The following is a 15,013-nucleotide window of genomic DNA, read 5'->3' on the forward strand; positions in this document are numbered from 1 at the left end:
ATATTAACTAATGTCATATTAAACACTAAGCAGATTTCTGTTACGATATTTATTGAAATCAGTGTTATGAGAGTTATTACTAAGAAGCCCCTACTTCTTGGTGATCTCAAGATCATTTTAAGTTCCAAGAACTGATTTTATACACATTTCTTAAAGTGTATGCATTAATTCCCCATGCAATCATGGTAGTGAGTCACTCGCTCACTTGAAAGTGAATCTTGACCACGTGGTGTTCCTGGTCTAGTCGTCTCTAGCCCTTTCTCAATCATTTTTCATCCCCGCCACTTCCTTCCGCAAAATGTTCTCACACTTGACCCGCTGCTGGGCGACGCCCAAAGGATCGGGCTACGGGTCGAGATCGGAAGTGGTTGTGCAACAGGAGGGGCAGCATCTCTTCTAGGCATCGCCAATGTTGTTTCAAAATTTTTTTGAAAATCTTATTAAAAACTGTTGTTATTTCTGCCGCGACCTTTTCTTCGTCTTTTGTGAGTGTGAGTGTGGGTTTCGTTTTCGTTTCTTTTTTATTGCTTTAATCATTTTTATTTTGTGCGGCTTCCGTGCCACCTGTTATGGTTACTACCAGGGAGCCAAGGAGCCCAGAGGAGCGAGGAGCGCAGCCGAGGTCCTTCAGAGCCTTTTTGATTTTTCTCAAGTGATTGCGTAGTTTTCATCTGTTTTCTTTGTTCCAGCGAGCAGTGTTTCAAATTTGAATTGATCACTTGCCAGGGATCTGGGATCTGGGAAAGGGGTTCCGTGGGACCAGATCCTCGCTCATAACAATACCAATCACAATTTGTCGGTATCGCTTACGATGCACTTCCGAATCGGAAACGAGGGTAGAGCCACCAAATAAGGATCCAATATGCACCATGAAATTAATGTTTGATAGCCACATTAATATGCCAAAGTAGACTTGGGTTTCCTTTTCATGCGCTTTCCAATCGAATCCTGTTTCTGGGCTAAGAAATCTGCTTTCAAAACATGGCAGGAATTTGTCTAATTACAGACGAATTTGTCAGTGTTTCATTTGTTCAATCCTTATATGTATGCTTGACTTCGTTGATTCTACGAATTTCAAGAATCTTGTTTTACAAATAGTTTAAATTTTTATGCATACTCTGCATTGGATGTACAAGTACATAGCACCGACATGGACATGGTTAATCGCACTTACTATAAAATATGTGTAGCGAATTTGTCTTGTTTCGATGAGGGATAAGGGGATCTCTGCTGGCGCCAGTCAGTTGCGAAGATCACCTCAGATACTGATCGGCAGCAATGTTGGCAAAACAACATCACCGAGTTCGAATTGCCGCATCAAAGTCGGCGACAATAATCGCTCTGACATGCACCGATCCAATCTGGGCAGATACTCGTCCGCTCATAAGGAGCACGGAGCTGATGTGCCATCCCTCAGCCGGATGATAAACATCAGTAGGCAATCTATGACAAAGCGCCGGCACAACAGGAGGTGAGGGCGTGCCCAAACAATGACACAGTGGGCGCTGCAAGGACTCGACTCCGAGGACTCTGTGGACTCTGTGGACGTGTGTATAATCTAGTTTTAATTTTCATGGGAATTAACCCATGCCCGGCCCAATTTTCCGGCCACTCCGGACAATGTGCAATTTATGCGATATTTGTTTAAGCAATTTTGAACAGCTCCCATTGACTCACAGCGATGTGATCTGAACTGAATCCCGTGCAGTGTTTGCCGCCACGCGAAGCCGTCGTATTTGCTTTGATTTCCACTTGACTTTTTATCCCCGTCGAGGAGCATATGTACATATGATATATTCCATTTTTTCCACCTCCCCAATCGGTGGTCAATATTTGCAGAGCCAAGTCAAACAACGGCCAACAATGGGAGCGCTTTCCGCCTCCCCGTCGACTTGGGCCTTCTGCATTTGCATATTTAATTTGCCTTTAATGAATTTTCAATTTGACAATTGCCAAAATGCCACACAAGAGGCCAGGAGGATTCGATTTGAGGCCAGGCCACCCACGTGGAGGGGGCCGTGCGGGGGGAATGGGAACTACCCCAGTTGCGGAGATGGCATGCCAGGGTGATTGCATGTCCATGTCCATGTCCAGGTCCAGACTCCTGCTCCTTTCGCTTTTCGCTCTCGTCTGTAAAATGGGACAGAGTGTTAAATGCTAATAAAATAAGTAACATACAAATTTTTCAATTTCAGCCAAAAAAATAACTGGGCCGAAGACGTTCGTTCGTCAAGCAGAAGCTGGTGGATTCGATCTGTATCTGTATCGGTATCTGAATATGGATCTGGATCTGGACAACACTTTCACGGCCCAGAGCGACTTGCTAATGGGAGTCGTTGACGTGCGCCTACTTTCCTCTTTTGCGCCTACACGTTCCGCATGTCGAAGAGAGTCCTTTGGAAAGGGTATACAGAATAAGTAGGCCGATTAGTTTGTAACTTGGTTACTTCTTAGAAATAATAATATTAAAATGTAACTAATAACTGATTGAGTAATACCAATATTAAATGATGTCGGAATTTACTAGTGGGACAATATGAAAATCTGATTCGGTTATTTTTGCAAGGGTGTTTCATGTTTCACACAAACAGATTCAAGCCCATTCGATTGCTTTTGTCATGCGCTTTCTGGAAGCTGCTCCACATCAGTTGCATTCCCATCGTTGGCCAAGTTGCATTTATGCATATTGACATGAAAGAAGTGGCCCGTTACCAGCGTAATGATGCCAATGAGTTGGAGCTGAGGTATTGGAGGTACTGGCTCAGGAGGTATGTGGGTCCGATGTGAGGGATCAGCCAGCCACTCGATAACTGACAGGCACGCAAGGCGCCCGATGCTGGCCATTGGCCATTGGGTAAAAAAGAGCTCGACTTGACTTGACTTGGAATGACCCTTTTTGCCCCCTCGACTGGCAGCACGTGCATATGCAATATTGCGATGCGGCAATGAAAATGTAAATTTCCCAATCGATATGCAGCGGATGCCTTGACATCGGCTAATGCCGATAAGCGTAAACTTTACAGCGGAGATGCAATTCGAGGGATACGATCTGCACAGGTACACATTGCAGGTGTAACAACTGTCGGTTGCGGCAAGTGGCTCGTTGCTCGTAAATTGCACAGGACATACAGGAGGGACATTCAGGAGGGACGTTCGGGACATTCGAGGACTCTCAGGGGTGGACAAAAGGTCAAACATGCCTGTGTGCGTCCAATAAATTGGTGGTGCCGCTCTTGGTGCGGTTTGTTGTGTGACATTTTTATCTAATTGACAGCGTTTTTATTGCCCGGCGAAAAAGATCAGATCCTTTTGGGGCGTGCTACTAGTTGTGCGACTGGGTGGCCGCGGAACTTCAAAGATGCCAGGACACTCCCCCACAAGCGGTTGAAGGTGAATTGCATTGCATTATGATTTCCAGCGAATCATTAAGGATCAAGGGGCGTAGCGAAGGGATCTAAGGACCACCGTGGCCGCTTCGTTTTGCCGTGTCATCCTGGGATCTACAACTAAATTCCCTGCTCACGGTCGAACCCACGGCCGTATTAATTGCAAGGCGCTAAAATGTTAACCCAACTCTTAGTTAGTGCCTGCCACGCTTATTAGGCACTGGGCACTGTGCATTGGGCACGGCGAAGGCTAAGGTGAAGGTCAGTCCAGGCAGTCGGTCAAGCGTGTCCTTGGAGGGCCGGCGCTATCAACTACCCTCTTCAAGGTACCGGCAACAAGCGTATCAATTGGAGAATTTGCCAAGTTGTAATAAACAAGATTTTTCATTGCGATATTCCGCCCCCGACTTTGGGTCAGCATGTCGAATGACCCGGCGGCGGTAGATTTGTAAGGGTTTCGCTAGCCAGGATCAGGTAGATCGAACCCACTTGCAACCGATTCAGATTAGATAAACTCATAAGAACCGCTCTGCCATTTGGTGCTGACAAATCAACGAGGGGATTTTTGCAAATTTCGCCTCACTTTGCGGTCGACTTTAATCCCGTTTAGGGATTCAAATCGATTGTTTGTCCAAAGTTCTGTTTGCATTTCCGCCCATAATCCTGTTCCGGTTGTGCTGGCCACCCTATAATCATCTTGTTAGCGGCTTTAGATGCCCAGATAGTCGGTTTTCTAGCGCCATTTTAAGCTCGGACCGAACTGAGGTAGAACAGGGCTCTCTGAGGCCGTTGCAACTCACCACCAGCTGCCATTGGTCGTGCCACTCGGGCGGCACGTGCTGCCTTCTGTGGCAACTCGTTTACCTGTCCCCCTACCTGCCTTTCAGGCCCTTCTGGCCGTCGTGGTGGGTTTGCGGGTATAAATAGGGCCGAAAGGACGAGAGACCAGTCAGAAACCCGCCAGCAATCGCAGCGTTCGTATCGTTTCATCCAGCAACAAAGCACCACCATACAGCAGCAGCAACATGTCGTCCAGTGAGATCTATCGCTACTACTACAAGACATCCGAGGACTTGCAGGGCTTCAAGACAGCCGCCACCGAGCCGTACTTCAATCCCATGGCCGCCTACAATCCCGGCGTGACCCACTACCAGTTCAATGGGAACACCCTGGCCAGCAGCAGCAACTATCTGTCGGCCAATGGGTTCATCAGCTTCGAGCAGGCCAGTTCCGATGGCTGGATCTCCTCCTCGCCGGCTAGCCACCGATCCGAGAGTCCCGAGTATGTGGATCTCAATACCATGTACAATGGAGGCTGCAACAACATGGCCCAGAACCAGCAATACGGAATGATTATGGAGCAGCCAGTGGTTTCCACAGCACCCGCCATTCCAGTGGCCTCTCCCCCCGCAGTGGAGGTCATGGGCTCCTCCAATGTGGGCACTTGCAAAACGATTCCAGCGCCAGCAGCTCCCAAACCCAAGCGCAGCTACACGAAGAAGAGCCAGCCCAGCACCACTGCCACCACCTCCACACCGACTGCCGCTGCAGAGGAGTCACCTGCCCAAGTGAATCTCTACACAGAGGATTTCCAGAACTTTGACTTCGACAACTCCGCCTTGTTCGATGACAGCGTCGAGGATGACGAGGACCTCATGCTCTTCAGTGGCGGCGAGGAGTTCGATGGCAATGACGGATCCTTTGACTTGGCCGATGGTGAGAACCAAGACGCCGCTGCCGGAGGCTCGGGAAAGAAGAGGCGTGGCAAGCAGATCACGCCCGTGGTGAAGAGGAAGCGTCGCCTGGCCGCCAATGCCCGTGAGCGTCGTCGGATGCAGAACCTGAACCAGGCCTTCGATCGCCTCCGCCAGTATCTTCCCTGCCTGGGTAACGATCGCCAGCTGTCCAAGCACGAGACCCTCCAAATGGCCCAGACCTACATCTCCGCTCTCGGGGATTTGCTGCGTTGAATGCCCCGATCCCGATTCCAATCCCAAGTACTATTCTCAGTTATTGTTGGAGCTTGCCAAATGTTGTACCTACTTTGTATATATTGCCAGGAGCCCAGTAGTGAATTACCGCTTAAGTATTATGCTGTTTATTGTTTAGTTAATTAGCCTAAATGGAAGACAATGATTACGACTAAGGAAGACAAAATAAAAGCACTATTGATAATTTAACACATATGTTGGTTTTTTTGTAAACGTAAACTCTCTCACAGTTTTAGTATCTATGGAACTATTCCTATATCCCATATGATAAATACAAAAATTCAAGAATCCATAAAGAAGTCAGCGAAATAAGTTATCCAAATCCTTTTATCTCTGAACGGTTCTGCTCACCCAATCCTCGACATCCACACTTATCGGCGGGGCATCAATTCTCACACAGTTTCGAGGGCTTTGCGTCTCGCGCCCAGTGAATTGGACTTTATTATATGGGGGAAGGTGATCGATTTGGCGCTTCGCGATCAATTTGTAGACAGTTCGACAAAATTAGGGCCCTTCTTAATCGGGCTGGCCAAAACAAATACGCAGCGGACGATAATTACACGGCACGGCGCGCCGGAGTGTAGCTGCCAAATTAAGTTAAGTGTTGGGCTGATCTGCTTTCAGCAGTCGCAGGTCGCATGCAATGTCCGTTGTCCGCATGTCCGCATGTCCGTTTGCCCGTGTGTCCGTTTGTCCGTCCCTGTCCCTGTCCCTGGCACCTCTTCAACTTCATATCCCAGTGGATGTCCCAGTCGAGTCCCGAAAACCAAGCGCCACTCACAAATCGTTTAATGCGAAGTTCGATCCCCGATCGTTGTTGGCGGATAACCTCAGCGGCTTAAGACTTTAAGCCGAAACTGTGCACTCAGAAAAACACTGAGGGGATCAAGAAGTTTACAAAGTTAGCAATGGATAATAAATATTATAAGAATATCATTTAGGAGACCTGAGGTATATATTAAGAATGAGAATATGGTAATACCAACTCTAGATCAAAACAAACTTTATTGTTTGAAAGAATAAGAAAATCATTCCCTTTAAAATATGAAATATATTGTGTGGTAGAAGAAGGATGATATCATTGTCCTAGAATCTAAGGAAGATTTCTAGCAGTGCAGCATTTCATTCAGCTTAAAGCGAAGCAGAGATCCCCGGCCCAGTCAGTCAGTCATTCAGTCAGTCAGTCAATCATTCGGAAGATTCGAAGCCAATTTGTTGATAGCGACAGCGACTCCTGACCGCTGGCGATTCGATCGACTCCCGCATGGGAATTGGAGCGCTCGGAGGCGGCTGGCGAGGGAGGGGGCGTGGCAGCGACCGGATTTCGTGGGCTGTTACTGTTTGTTTTGCAAAATCATTTTCGGGCGTCGCCGCAAAAGCTGCACGGATTTCGTATTTCGGGATTTCGGGGCACATAATCAAAAGGAAATTCACATAATTAGTTAAGCGGCAGCGCGGCATCGACAGGGCTTCGTTAAATTGTTAATGACTTAATTTAGTGATCGCGAGGTGCGGGCGTCCCTCTCTCTATCTCTCTCTCTCGTTCTTCCTGCGTCGCAGGCAATTATATTTGTATAGGCGCGAATGCGAGGCATAAAGGCGATATCCTGCCGATATCCCTGGAGTGTCGCTCTTGTTAGCGACAATTTACGGCTTTGAACGCTTCCGCACAAAGCGCTGCCGTCAATTTGTCAATTACACAAATTGTTCGGCTCCGTTCGCTTTTCCCCTTTCCGCCCCAAAAGCCACGCACAACAAAAGGGTGCGAACCGTCGTCCTGCGGGGTCCCTCTTCCTGCCAATATCGGTCGTTATTCCCGAGCAGCTACTCCAGCTACTCCAGCTACTCCAGCTACTTTAGCTACCACCTGCATGCAGCTGCACAGCAGAGATTCGGACTCGAATTCAGATACAGCTTCCAAAATGCAACTGCCTGCCAATACAATTAGTTAGAATTCATGAATGGCAACTGGACCCCAGTTGAGTTCTGGCTTACTGGCTCACTGGCTTTCGGCTTTCAGTGTTCACTGTTCAGCTTTCGGCTTTCGGCCTTTGGCTTTTGGCAGTGCCGCCGACACAGCGGCAACATCCCATCGCAAAACAGGAGGAGCAGCAGCGGCAGAAGTGGCAGAAGCGGCAGCCACTTGCATGTCTTTGTCAATTTATAGACAGCTTGCCTGAGCATTATTAACACGTATTATTGCGAGTATGCATTCGATGTCCGTTGTGGGGCTGCATATTTTGTGGGTTTTTCTTGCCGTCCGACAAGGGGAACGAATGCCCCGAAATTTGTCATGTCGATAATTGGCGAGCTTTATTTTGAGGTTTTTGAGGTTGCTTATTTTTTGTATCCGACGCTTTGGTAGTTGGTGCATCTGCATCTGTATTTGTATCCGTATCTGTATCTACATCTGCGTTAAGTAACTTAATGAGCTTTAACACCATCAATTTGTCACTTCTTGTTAGTGTCGCCATGGGGCAGTATCTGAATGGGTTATTGTACCGATCGACTTGGATTTTGTTAAGTGGCAAGGTGTTAGGATCGGTTCACTGCAGACCATATTGGTCTCAGCTGAAGTTCAAGGACTTATGCATTTTGCTGCACAAATCGAAACCATTTTCTTAATGGAACAAGTTTCTATATTCTATAGATCTAAAAATACAGCCAAATAAACACTTGGGCAACAGGTAGTTCTGGCAATCCATTGTGCCACGTAATATTCAATCACCCCTGCACATTTTTTAATTGCGGTTTTGGTATGTTTTGAAATAATTTATATGCTATTTCTATGTTTTTTTTATATCTCGCTCAATAGATTTTCTCATGCCTTTTTGGGCACAATTTCCCTCATTTCTGTAGGGTCTAACCACAAGCATTACATTGTATCTTTTTTCCTACGCTCAAGTGCAGTTTCCGTTTCCGCCGATTTGTTTTGGCATTGTTGTGTGAACATTTTGCGCTGATCCTTTAATTGTTGCGCAACCTTTGCCGGCGAACTTGCAGGAGCCCAGGTCCGAAACCGATGGTCCCAAGGATTCATGCCCAAGTGATTAATGCCAGACCTTTCTCCCAAGTCGCGTGTGCAGCGAAATTAGTGGGATTTGTGAGTGTGTGTGTGTGGGCATCGACATCCGATCGGTTTTGGCCAAACTCAAAGTCCGGGTCAAATGAATGCAATTATTAAGTCATAAAACGGACAGCGTAAAATGCCAAAGTCTGTAATTAGCGACACCAAATCACGGCAGCCGCGCCCCCTCTTTTCTTAATACATCCTTTCTCAGCCCATTACCGCACACTGTGTGCGGTCCGCGGGGAAAGGAGAAAGGAGAGAGATTACCTGGGATGGGAAGAGAGATAGGCAGAGTCCTCTGGAGGTCACCGTTTGTTTTGGGCACTCTTGGCCCACAAGGGCAGCGGCAATTAGTCAAACGATTCGCAACGCATCTACCATCAATCAGCGTAGGGCACAGAGCTCCGGTTACCAATCCCGATCATCATTATCCTCGTCCTCCTCATCGGGAGCAGTAACAAACTTAACCGTTATCCATTTGACAAATAATTCGCACGGCCAACGGCCCAAAAATCTCTGGGTAACTCAATTAGCCACACAGACGATCGGCACGGCACACTTGACTGACTTTCGGTTTCCAGGCTTCGGGCTCTTGGGCCCAGATTCTGGACCCACCAAGTTGGTGGCCATCCCAGTTAGGTTGGCTGGCATCCCAGAAGAACCAAAGTTCTTAGTATCTCACGCTGCAGCCAACGGTGATCGAAGATCGACAGTGAAAGTGCATCAGAAATCAAAGTCGTTCTGGATTTTTTGACAACTTTTTGGCAACATTTTGGCGAGGCATCAAATTAACACAAAGGGCAAAAACTTTAAGATGCTACCAAGACAAGGCACAGAGCCAGCCAAAGGTAGCAGATAAGTGCAAACTAATTATACTCTACTATTTAAAATAAATGAATGCAATAAAGTCACAAGTTAATGTTTGTTACTTGGTATTACACGCACTAAACTGTATGAATATATAATATATGTGGGATAAATGTTTAGTTTTTCTATCAAGGATTTCTTCGGCAGTCTTCGAGGTAGAGTATTCCCCATTTGGCAACACAAAAATCCTTTGGCCTGCCTTTTTTAACTGAAATTGCCACACGCAAGCCATCGCCATCGCCATCGCTTTGTCACGTTAAGAGGAGAGTCTGAAGATTTGGTCTCGTCTGCGTCTTCTGGGCGAACAAAAGATTCCTGGTGCGGGGCCTGTAATTTTGTATTGACATTGGGTCATTTGATACAGTTTTCCAGCTCATTTGCTTGTAATTGGGCACCGAAGTCTCGCCCAGACTCCGCATGGATTCTTCGGAGACTCCCTTGCCACCAAAAGCCTGTGCTCGGGTTGACGACTTTTCAAATTATCAGTAATATTGTGGAACTTATATATTTATTAATCAGGATTTCGTGTGAAAAATGCGCCCAGAGTGCGTTCAAAGTTGCTGCTTGAGCTCGGCTCAGCAGACAGCAACAAGAACAACATTTTCGGCAGGACCCTTCAATTTAATGTCAACGACGTCGGTGGCGTTGGCATCACTTCATCTTTGGCCGTTTTTTTTGTCCTTTTGTTGGCAGTAGCTTTTTGTTGAGGGGATGGAGCCGTTCTGCCACCTGCATTGACTGCGATTTTTTTTCGGGAGAGCGTCGCGACCCGGAGTGAGTGTGAACTTAATCCCTTGGCCCCAATTATTCAAGTAATTAAGTATTAATGTGCGAAATTTTATCACCTGCGGCAAGGGGTGAGCCGGCTTTGTGCTGGACAAGCCGTGATTTTCCAGCCGATTTGTGTTTAAACGGTCGTGAAAGTGGGGCTTCTTGAACCCGATATCGGGATAGAGTTGAGCATTGGAAAAAAAAGGAATCTCTCTAAGGAGAACTATATGAAATTCAATTTATAAATAACCAATCATATGTGTGGTACTTCAACCGACAATTAATCAAAACTGGACTTAACCGAGTTGGAATCTTCTCGGAATAACCATAACTTTGAGTGATTGCCTATAAAACATCTCGGTTTGATCAAGGAGCACCGCATCTGGCCGCTCAAGATCTAAAGGATCGTTTCACATTCGAGTGCAATTAGCAGATATAATCCGTGTGATTCCACCCAACTAAAATGTCAATAACAATAAATTCCTGGCAGCTAAGCGCCGACAGAACTGGCGATCAAGATAGCAATGTGATCAGCTCATAACTGTCAAGAGGAAATCAATTGATTTGCCCAAAGGACCGGCCCAGCGAAAAAGGATAGGCAAGCAAGAAACGGCAAGGATACACCGCGGACCTCACAGGACTCGCTTCGCATAATATTTTAGAGGCGTGTTCCGCCTGTCAACATTTTATGTTGGTGGTCAGAGAGTCAAGTTGTGGTCGCAACTGACACAGCAGCCGAAGAAAGGCGAACTCTTTGGATGCTGGGAACCGTGCGGGTGTTCCCAGGACAGGTCCTTGAGCGGACAATGGAACAATGGCGAGTCCTTTGTGAAACAAAGGCCACTACTTACAACACATTATGACACGGAATCGAAAACGAAAACGAAAACTACTCGGAATGCCAATGGGCATTCTATGGCCCTTCAACGACCTGATTCATTGCTATTGCTCTATTTCTGGGGCTCCTGGCGAGCAGCGGCATGTCCTTGCGACTCCTTTTGATGCTTTTGAATTTGCGTGAACCACAACTAATTTTATTGCTTAATTTTTTTGTGTGCCAGTGGCTTTGCGGCGATTTGTTTAATTGAATTGCGCGATCTGTAAAATTATACATTTGTCTCCTCGGCAAAGTTCATTATTTATTTCTGTATCTTCGATATTAGGGTTTAATGTAAATGAACTTTTTTGTTTTCGGTGCCCTTGATTTGCTGTTGTTTATGGTTATTTTGTAAACGATTTGGGAATTTTACACGCTCGCCTAGGTGGATAATTTGCGCATCCAAGCGATTTGTCATTCAAGATTTATTTGGACAATTTGTTTTTATTTCTGATCATTACAAAAAATTATAATGGTTTGAACTATTATCATTGTATTCTAAATTACTTATTCGATAAATGCAATGAATATTTTCCGCCTCTCGATATAATGATTTAGCTGAGATAGGTTTCTGATCTTCTCTCAACCCTTAAGAGCATAGGAGCATAGTTTTCTAGCATTTTTATAGACAATCCAATTATTGTGGCGGGCAACTTTCGGAGTTGGCCAGCTGACGCTCCGATATTCTTAAGTGATCCTGTGGCACACGTGTTCATTTGGCTGGCTGGCATACGCGCGATTTCGGGGCTCAATTTGGATTTTGGATTTGTAAGCCGAGCCCCGAATGTCTGTGCATCCTTGTCGGCCTCACACCTTCCCCCCTACCAATGCCCAATACGGATTGCCCGTTACTCCCGTCCCATTCCCCCAGGAGCAACCCTTTCCAGTTCCTTCTTTTTTGGGGTCCGCTTGCCCGCTTGCCGAGTCCTTAAAGCCGCTTATCCTGCTGTCGCTGTTCGGGTTTCGGGCTCGGCTGCCTTCCCCGTTCTTCCTGCACTCGTGCTCCGATCGGAAGTCAACAGTAACTGTTGGGCGAGTGCTCCTGCTTCCTTGAAATTGTCTGCCAGGTCAGAGGCAAGCGAGACCCAACCGTAAACGAAACAGCTACAAAAAGTATAATTTCAACTGAGCGGGGATACCGTGCACGCACTCGAAGAAACTAGATTGTTCTTAGAAAATAAAAGAGCATGAGATTGTAATTGATTGATTATTATATATTTGAATTATTCTATTGGAAACCTTTTGAAATAACTGTCGATAGATATGTGCTATAGATATGGCAAAATGTTGTGGAAATCGCCGAAATCGTTGAACTTCTTTAAAACTCAGAACACTTCCATGACATCTAAGTGTTAGTTGTAGTTACAACATGGCAATTTGGCATTATTTTATAAGTTTAAATACTATTGATGTGGTCGATTAATGAAAGTTGTCAATCCCAAGACCAGTGGCTTGTATCAAGTTGTTTTTTTTTAACTGCAGGGAATAGTTTTTCTGAGTGTTGGGGCGAAGGAGCGTGGGCAACCCAATTTCCGAAGTCAAAAGTGGCACCAGATGACGGCGTGCGCCGTTCGTTTGTTCTGTTCCAAGGACCGGGCTAGAAAGGGACGGGGCGAGAGGTCCTGCTGAAGGAGGAGGAGGAGGAGGCAAAGATCGGCTAAAGATGGCATATGTTGCGCCTTGGCTCTATCTCGCTTTGGCCAGTGCCTTCGGAGTGGCTCCTTTTCGCTGGCTTTCACTCGCACGCCACGCGGCTCGTCCTGCAGACGGCCAACAACAATAACGATTATTCGGCATTGTGTGCGCAAGACGCGCCAGTTGGTCGCAGGCGGAAACCTCGATCCTCCAGCCTCGAGCATCCACATACATAGTAGGCAACTGCTAGCAATAGCTAGCTCCCGGCGGCCAGGAGCGATCCGCTCTTGGTTCAGTTACAGTTATCCAAAAGTTCGGCGGTAGCAGTTGGGAGCCCACGCAATTAAAGGTGCATCAATCAAAATTAAAGACAATCCGGCAGCGATTTTTAAACGCCATCTAGGCACGTCAGCCGAATTCTGAAAGAAGCCGGCCCTTTGATATGCGAATCTTCCGACAATATCGCTTGTGCCAATACAATGTATGTATACGGCTCAAGGTAAGGACCATTAAATTCAAATTAATACTTAATACCCGACCAGCAACCGCTTAATATCAACGAACTCTTCCAAAGTGTGCTTAATCTCAAAACCAAATACGTGCCTAAACTCTCATTTTAGTCTTACTAATATAAAGCCCAGCTTAACTGAACTTTAAATATTCAAATATCGAGTATGTTTTTCTTAAACAAAAAATACTGCTTATTATTTATTGGCCGTTTAGTAATAATTGCATTGTGACAAGGTATTTTTAAAGTTCGCCAAATGCTTATCACGATGCATCGATAAGAAGTTCAGTATGCGTTGCAAGGCCCACTTAGTCAGACACAAAGACACTTAAAATGGTGAGACTCGATATGGAAAAGGTGTTGGAAACTCTTCTTGCAACGGTGAGAAGGAGGAAAAGTGAAGAGAGAAGGGAGAAAGCGGTTGTGCTTGTGGACAAAGGTAAGTTTTGCCAAAGGCATTGGATATATGTACATATATAAATACATATGTATGTATGTACATTTAGAGATTATAATGGACTTGGTTTCCGTATAACCACTACATAAATGACTATATATCCGTGCACGTAACTTATAAATTACTAATAATTTTTCACAGAAGCTGAAGATTCCCAAGAACTTGAGAGTTCTAACGGTCTATTTACAGAAGGCGAGTACATTCCAAAACACTTTAAACATTTAACTATCATCACAATTTACTTTGAAATGCAGGAATTATCAACTGGGTGTATCGGAAAATTATGGATTTGGCCGTGACTGTATTAGAAAACCTGATTGACTTTGTGCAAGCAGCTATTTTAAGAGTAGTTGATGCTGTGGAGTACTTCTATCGAGATTTCAAAGTGCAGTGCGTCGCATTGGAGGCTTTTGTGCAATTCTTGACCAATCGTTTGGGATTCCAACTGGAAATGTAATTTTGCCTGCGGTTCAATAAATTCCAGTCAATGCCTGTGAAGCTAGATTCGCACTAAATTTTCTACCTTTTTCTTTGTTTATTGGAGTAAAAGAGTATAATCAAACTGAACTCTAGGACTCTCTATACTTGGTTTCTCAATACTTTAAGGGTTCTAATATGGGGTAATTCTAAAAAAGCTTTCAATATATATGTACATATATGCGAAGCTCAATACCAACGATAGATTGAAAATGATTTCGATGGATTGTTTTCTATCGGGTAACTCTCCTCCCCACTGGGAAATGTACATTTATACATAACTGATAACTGATAAGCGCGTGTTTGCAGTCAGTTGCTAGAAAGATCCTCACCTGAAAAGAAGTAAAACTTTATAAAGGAAATATATATATATAATATATATTGGAAATATGGAATCAGCCATGCGAGAGATAATTGAGGCCCTGGCTATACTGGCCGACGACGAAAATATCCAGCTGACCTTCGAGGAGTCCGGCAAGGGAGCTGCAATTTGCGCTGGGGCTGCGCTGATCGGAGGTTTACTGCTGGGCCCCCGTGGACTGGCAGTGGGCGGGGTCATCGGTGGACTCACCGCCTACGGACTTACGGAGGGTAAGAGTCCCCAGCTATGCATGCTGAACCCCATTCTTATCAGTCTTTGAATTACAGGAAAGTTTAAGCCCCTGAGTGAGGTCATTTTGAATGATTTGACGGAAAGTCAGCGTCGAGAAATGAGGCAGCACGTGATCAGGGCAATATCCGAAGTAAGAAATGTCCGGGTTGAGGAGGTCGCAGGACTAATATTAAATAACCGGCATGTGCAAAGGGTTGCACTTGACGCACTAAAGTCTTTTATCACTGATCGCTGTGCTGGAATGACCATCATTGATTAAGCATTACTAGAAATATTTGTTCAAACTATATTACCCAGTAAATGTAGTTACAAGTATAACCGAGCTTTTTTGCTAAAAACTACATAAATAAATTGTACCGAA

The 15,013-nt window shown here is 45.5% G+C and overlaps 3 protein-coding genes and 1 long non-coding RNA gene across 4 annotated transcripts; 3 read left to right on the top strand and 1 right to left on the bottom strand.

The window, feature by feature from the left end:
• Positions 1–4,411: 4,411 nt before the first annotated feature.
• Positions 4,412–5,356, top strand: LOC122621719 (protein atonal). The gene has a single exon (XM_043799676.1). The coding sequence runs from the start codon at positions 4,412–4,414 to the stop codon at positions 5,354–5,356; it is 945 nt and encodes a 314-aa protein (XP_043655611.1).
• An 8,026-nt stretch (positions 5,357–13,382) lies between these two features.
• On the top strand, positions 13,383–14,077 carry LOC122620472. Its single transcript, XM_043797952.1, has 3 exons — positions 13,383–13,544; positions 13,704–13,754; positions 13,817–14,077. Exons 1-3 carry the CDS (start codon positions 13,439–13,441, stop codon positions 14,017–14,019), a joined length of 360 nt encoding a protein of 119 aa, XP_043653887.1. The 5' UTR covers positions 13,383–13,438; the 3' UTR covers positions 14,020–14,077.
• Positions 14,074–14,983, bottom strand: LOC122620474. The gene is made up of 3 exons (XR_006326131.1): positions 14,946–14,983; positions 14,500–14,888; positions 14,074–14,371 (listed from the first exon to the last, which is right to left on the bottom strand). It is a non-coding gene; the product is annotated as an uncharacterized LOC122620474 (long non-coding RNA).
• On the top strand, positions 14,365–14,911 carry LOC122620471 (protein C19orf12 homolog). The gene is made up of 2 exons (XM_043797951.1): positions 14,365–14,630; positions 14,688–14,911. Exons 1-2 carry the CDS (start codon positions 14,429–14,431, stop codon positions 14,909–14,911), a joined length of 426 nt encoding a protein of 141 aa, XP_043653886.1. The 5' UTR covers positions 14,365–14,428.
• Positions 14,984–15,013: the final 30 nt, after the last annotated feature.

Source organism: Drosophila teissieri, chromosome 3R (assembly GCF_016746235.2).
Source record: "Drosophila teissieri strain GT53w chromosome 3R, Prin_Dtei_1.1, whole genome shotgun sequence".
NCBI lineage: Eukaryota > Metazoa > Arthropoda > Insecta > Diptera > Drosophilidae > Drosophila > Drosophila teissieri.

Bases quoted from the DNA above. Each gene is read 5' to 3' on its own strand.
- LOC122621719 (XM_043799676.1), top strand. From the start codon at position 4,412: ATGTCGTCCAGTGAGATCTATCGCTACTACTACAAGACATCCGAGGAC.
- LOC122620472 (XM_043797952.1), top strand. From the start codon at position 13,439: ATGGTGAGACTCGATATGGAAAAGGTGTTGGAAACTCTTCTTGCAACG. The intron at 13,545-13,703 runs GTAAGTTTTGCC...AATTTTTCACAG, and splicing joins GGTTGTGCTTGTGGACAAAG to AAGCTGAAGATTCCCAAGAA. The intron at 13,755-13,816 runs GCGAGTACATTC...TTTGAAATGCAG, and splicing joins TAACGGTCTATTTACAGAAG to GAATTATCAACTGGGTGTAT.
- LOC122620471 (XM_043797951.1), top strand. From the start codon at position 14,429: ATGGAATCAGCCATGCGAGAGATAATTGAGGCCCTGGCTATACTGGCC. The intron at 14,631-14,687 runs GTAAGAGTCCCC...TTTGAATTACAG, and splicing joins CGCCTACGGACTTACGGAGG to GAAAGTTTAAGCCCCTGAGT.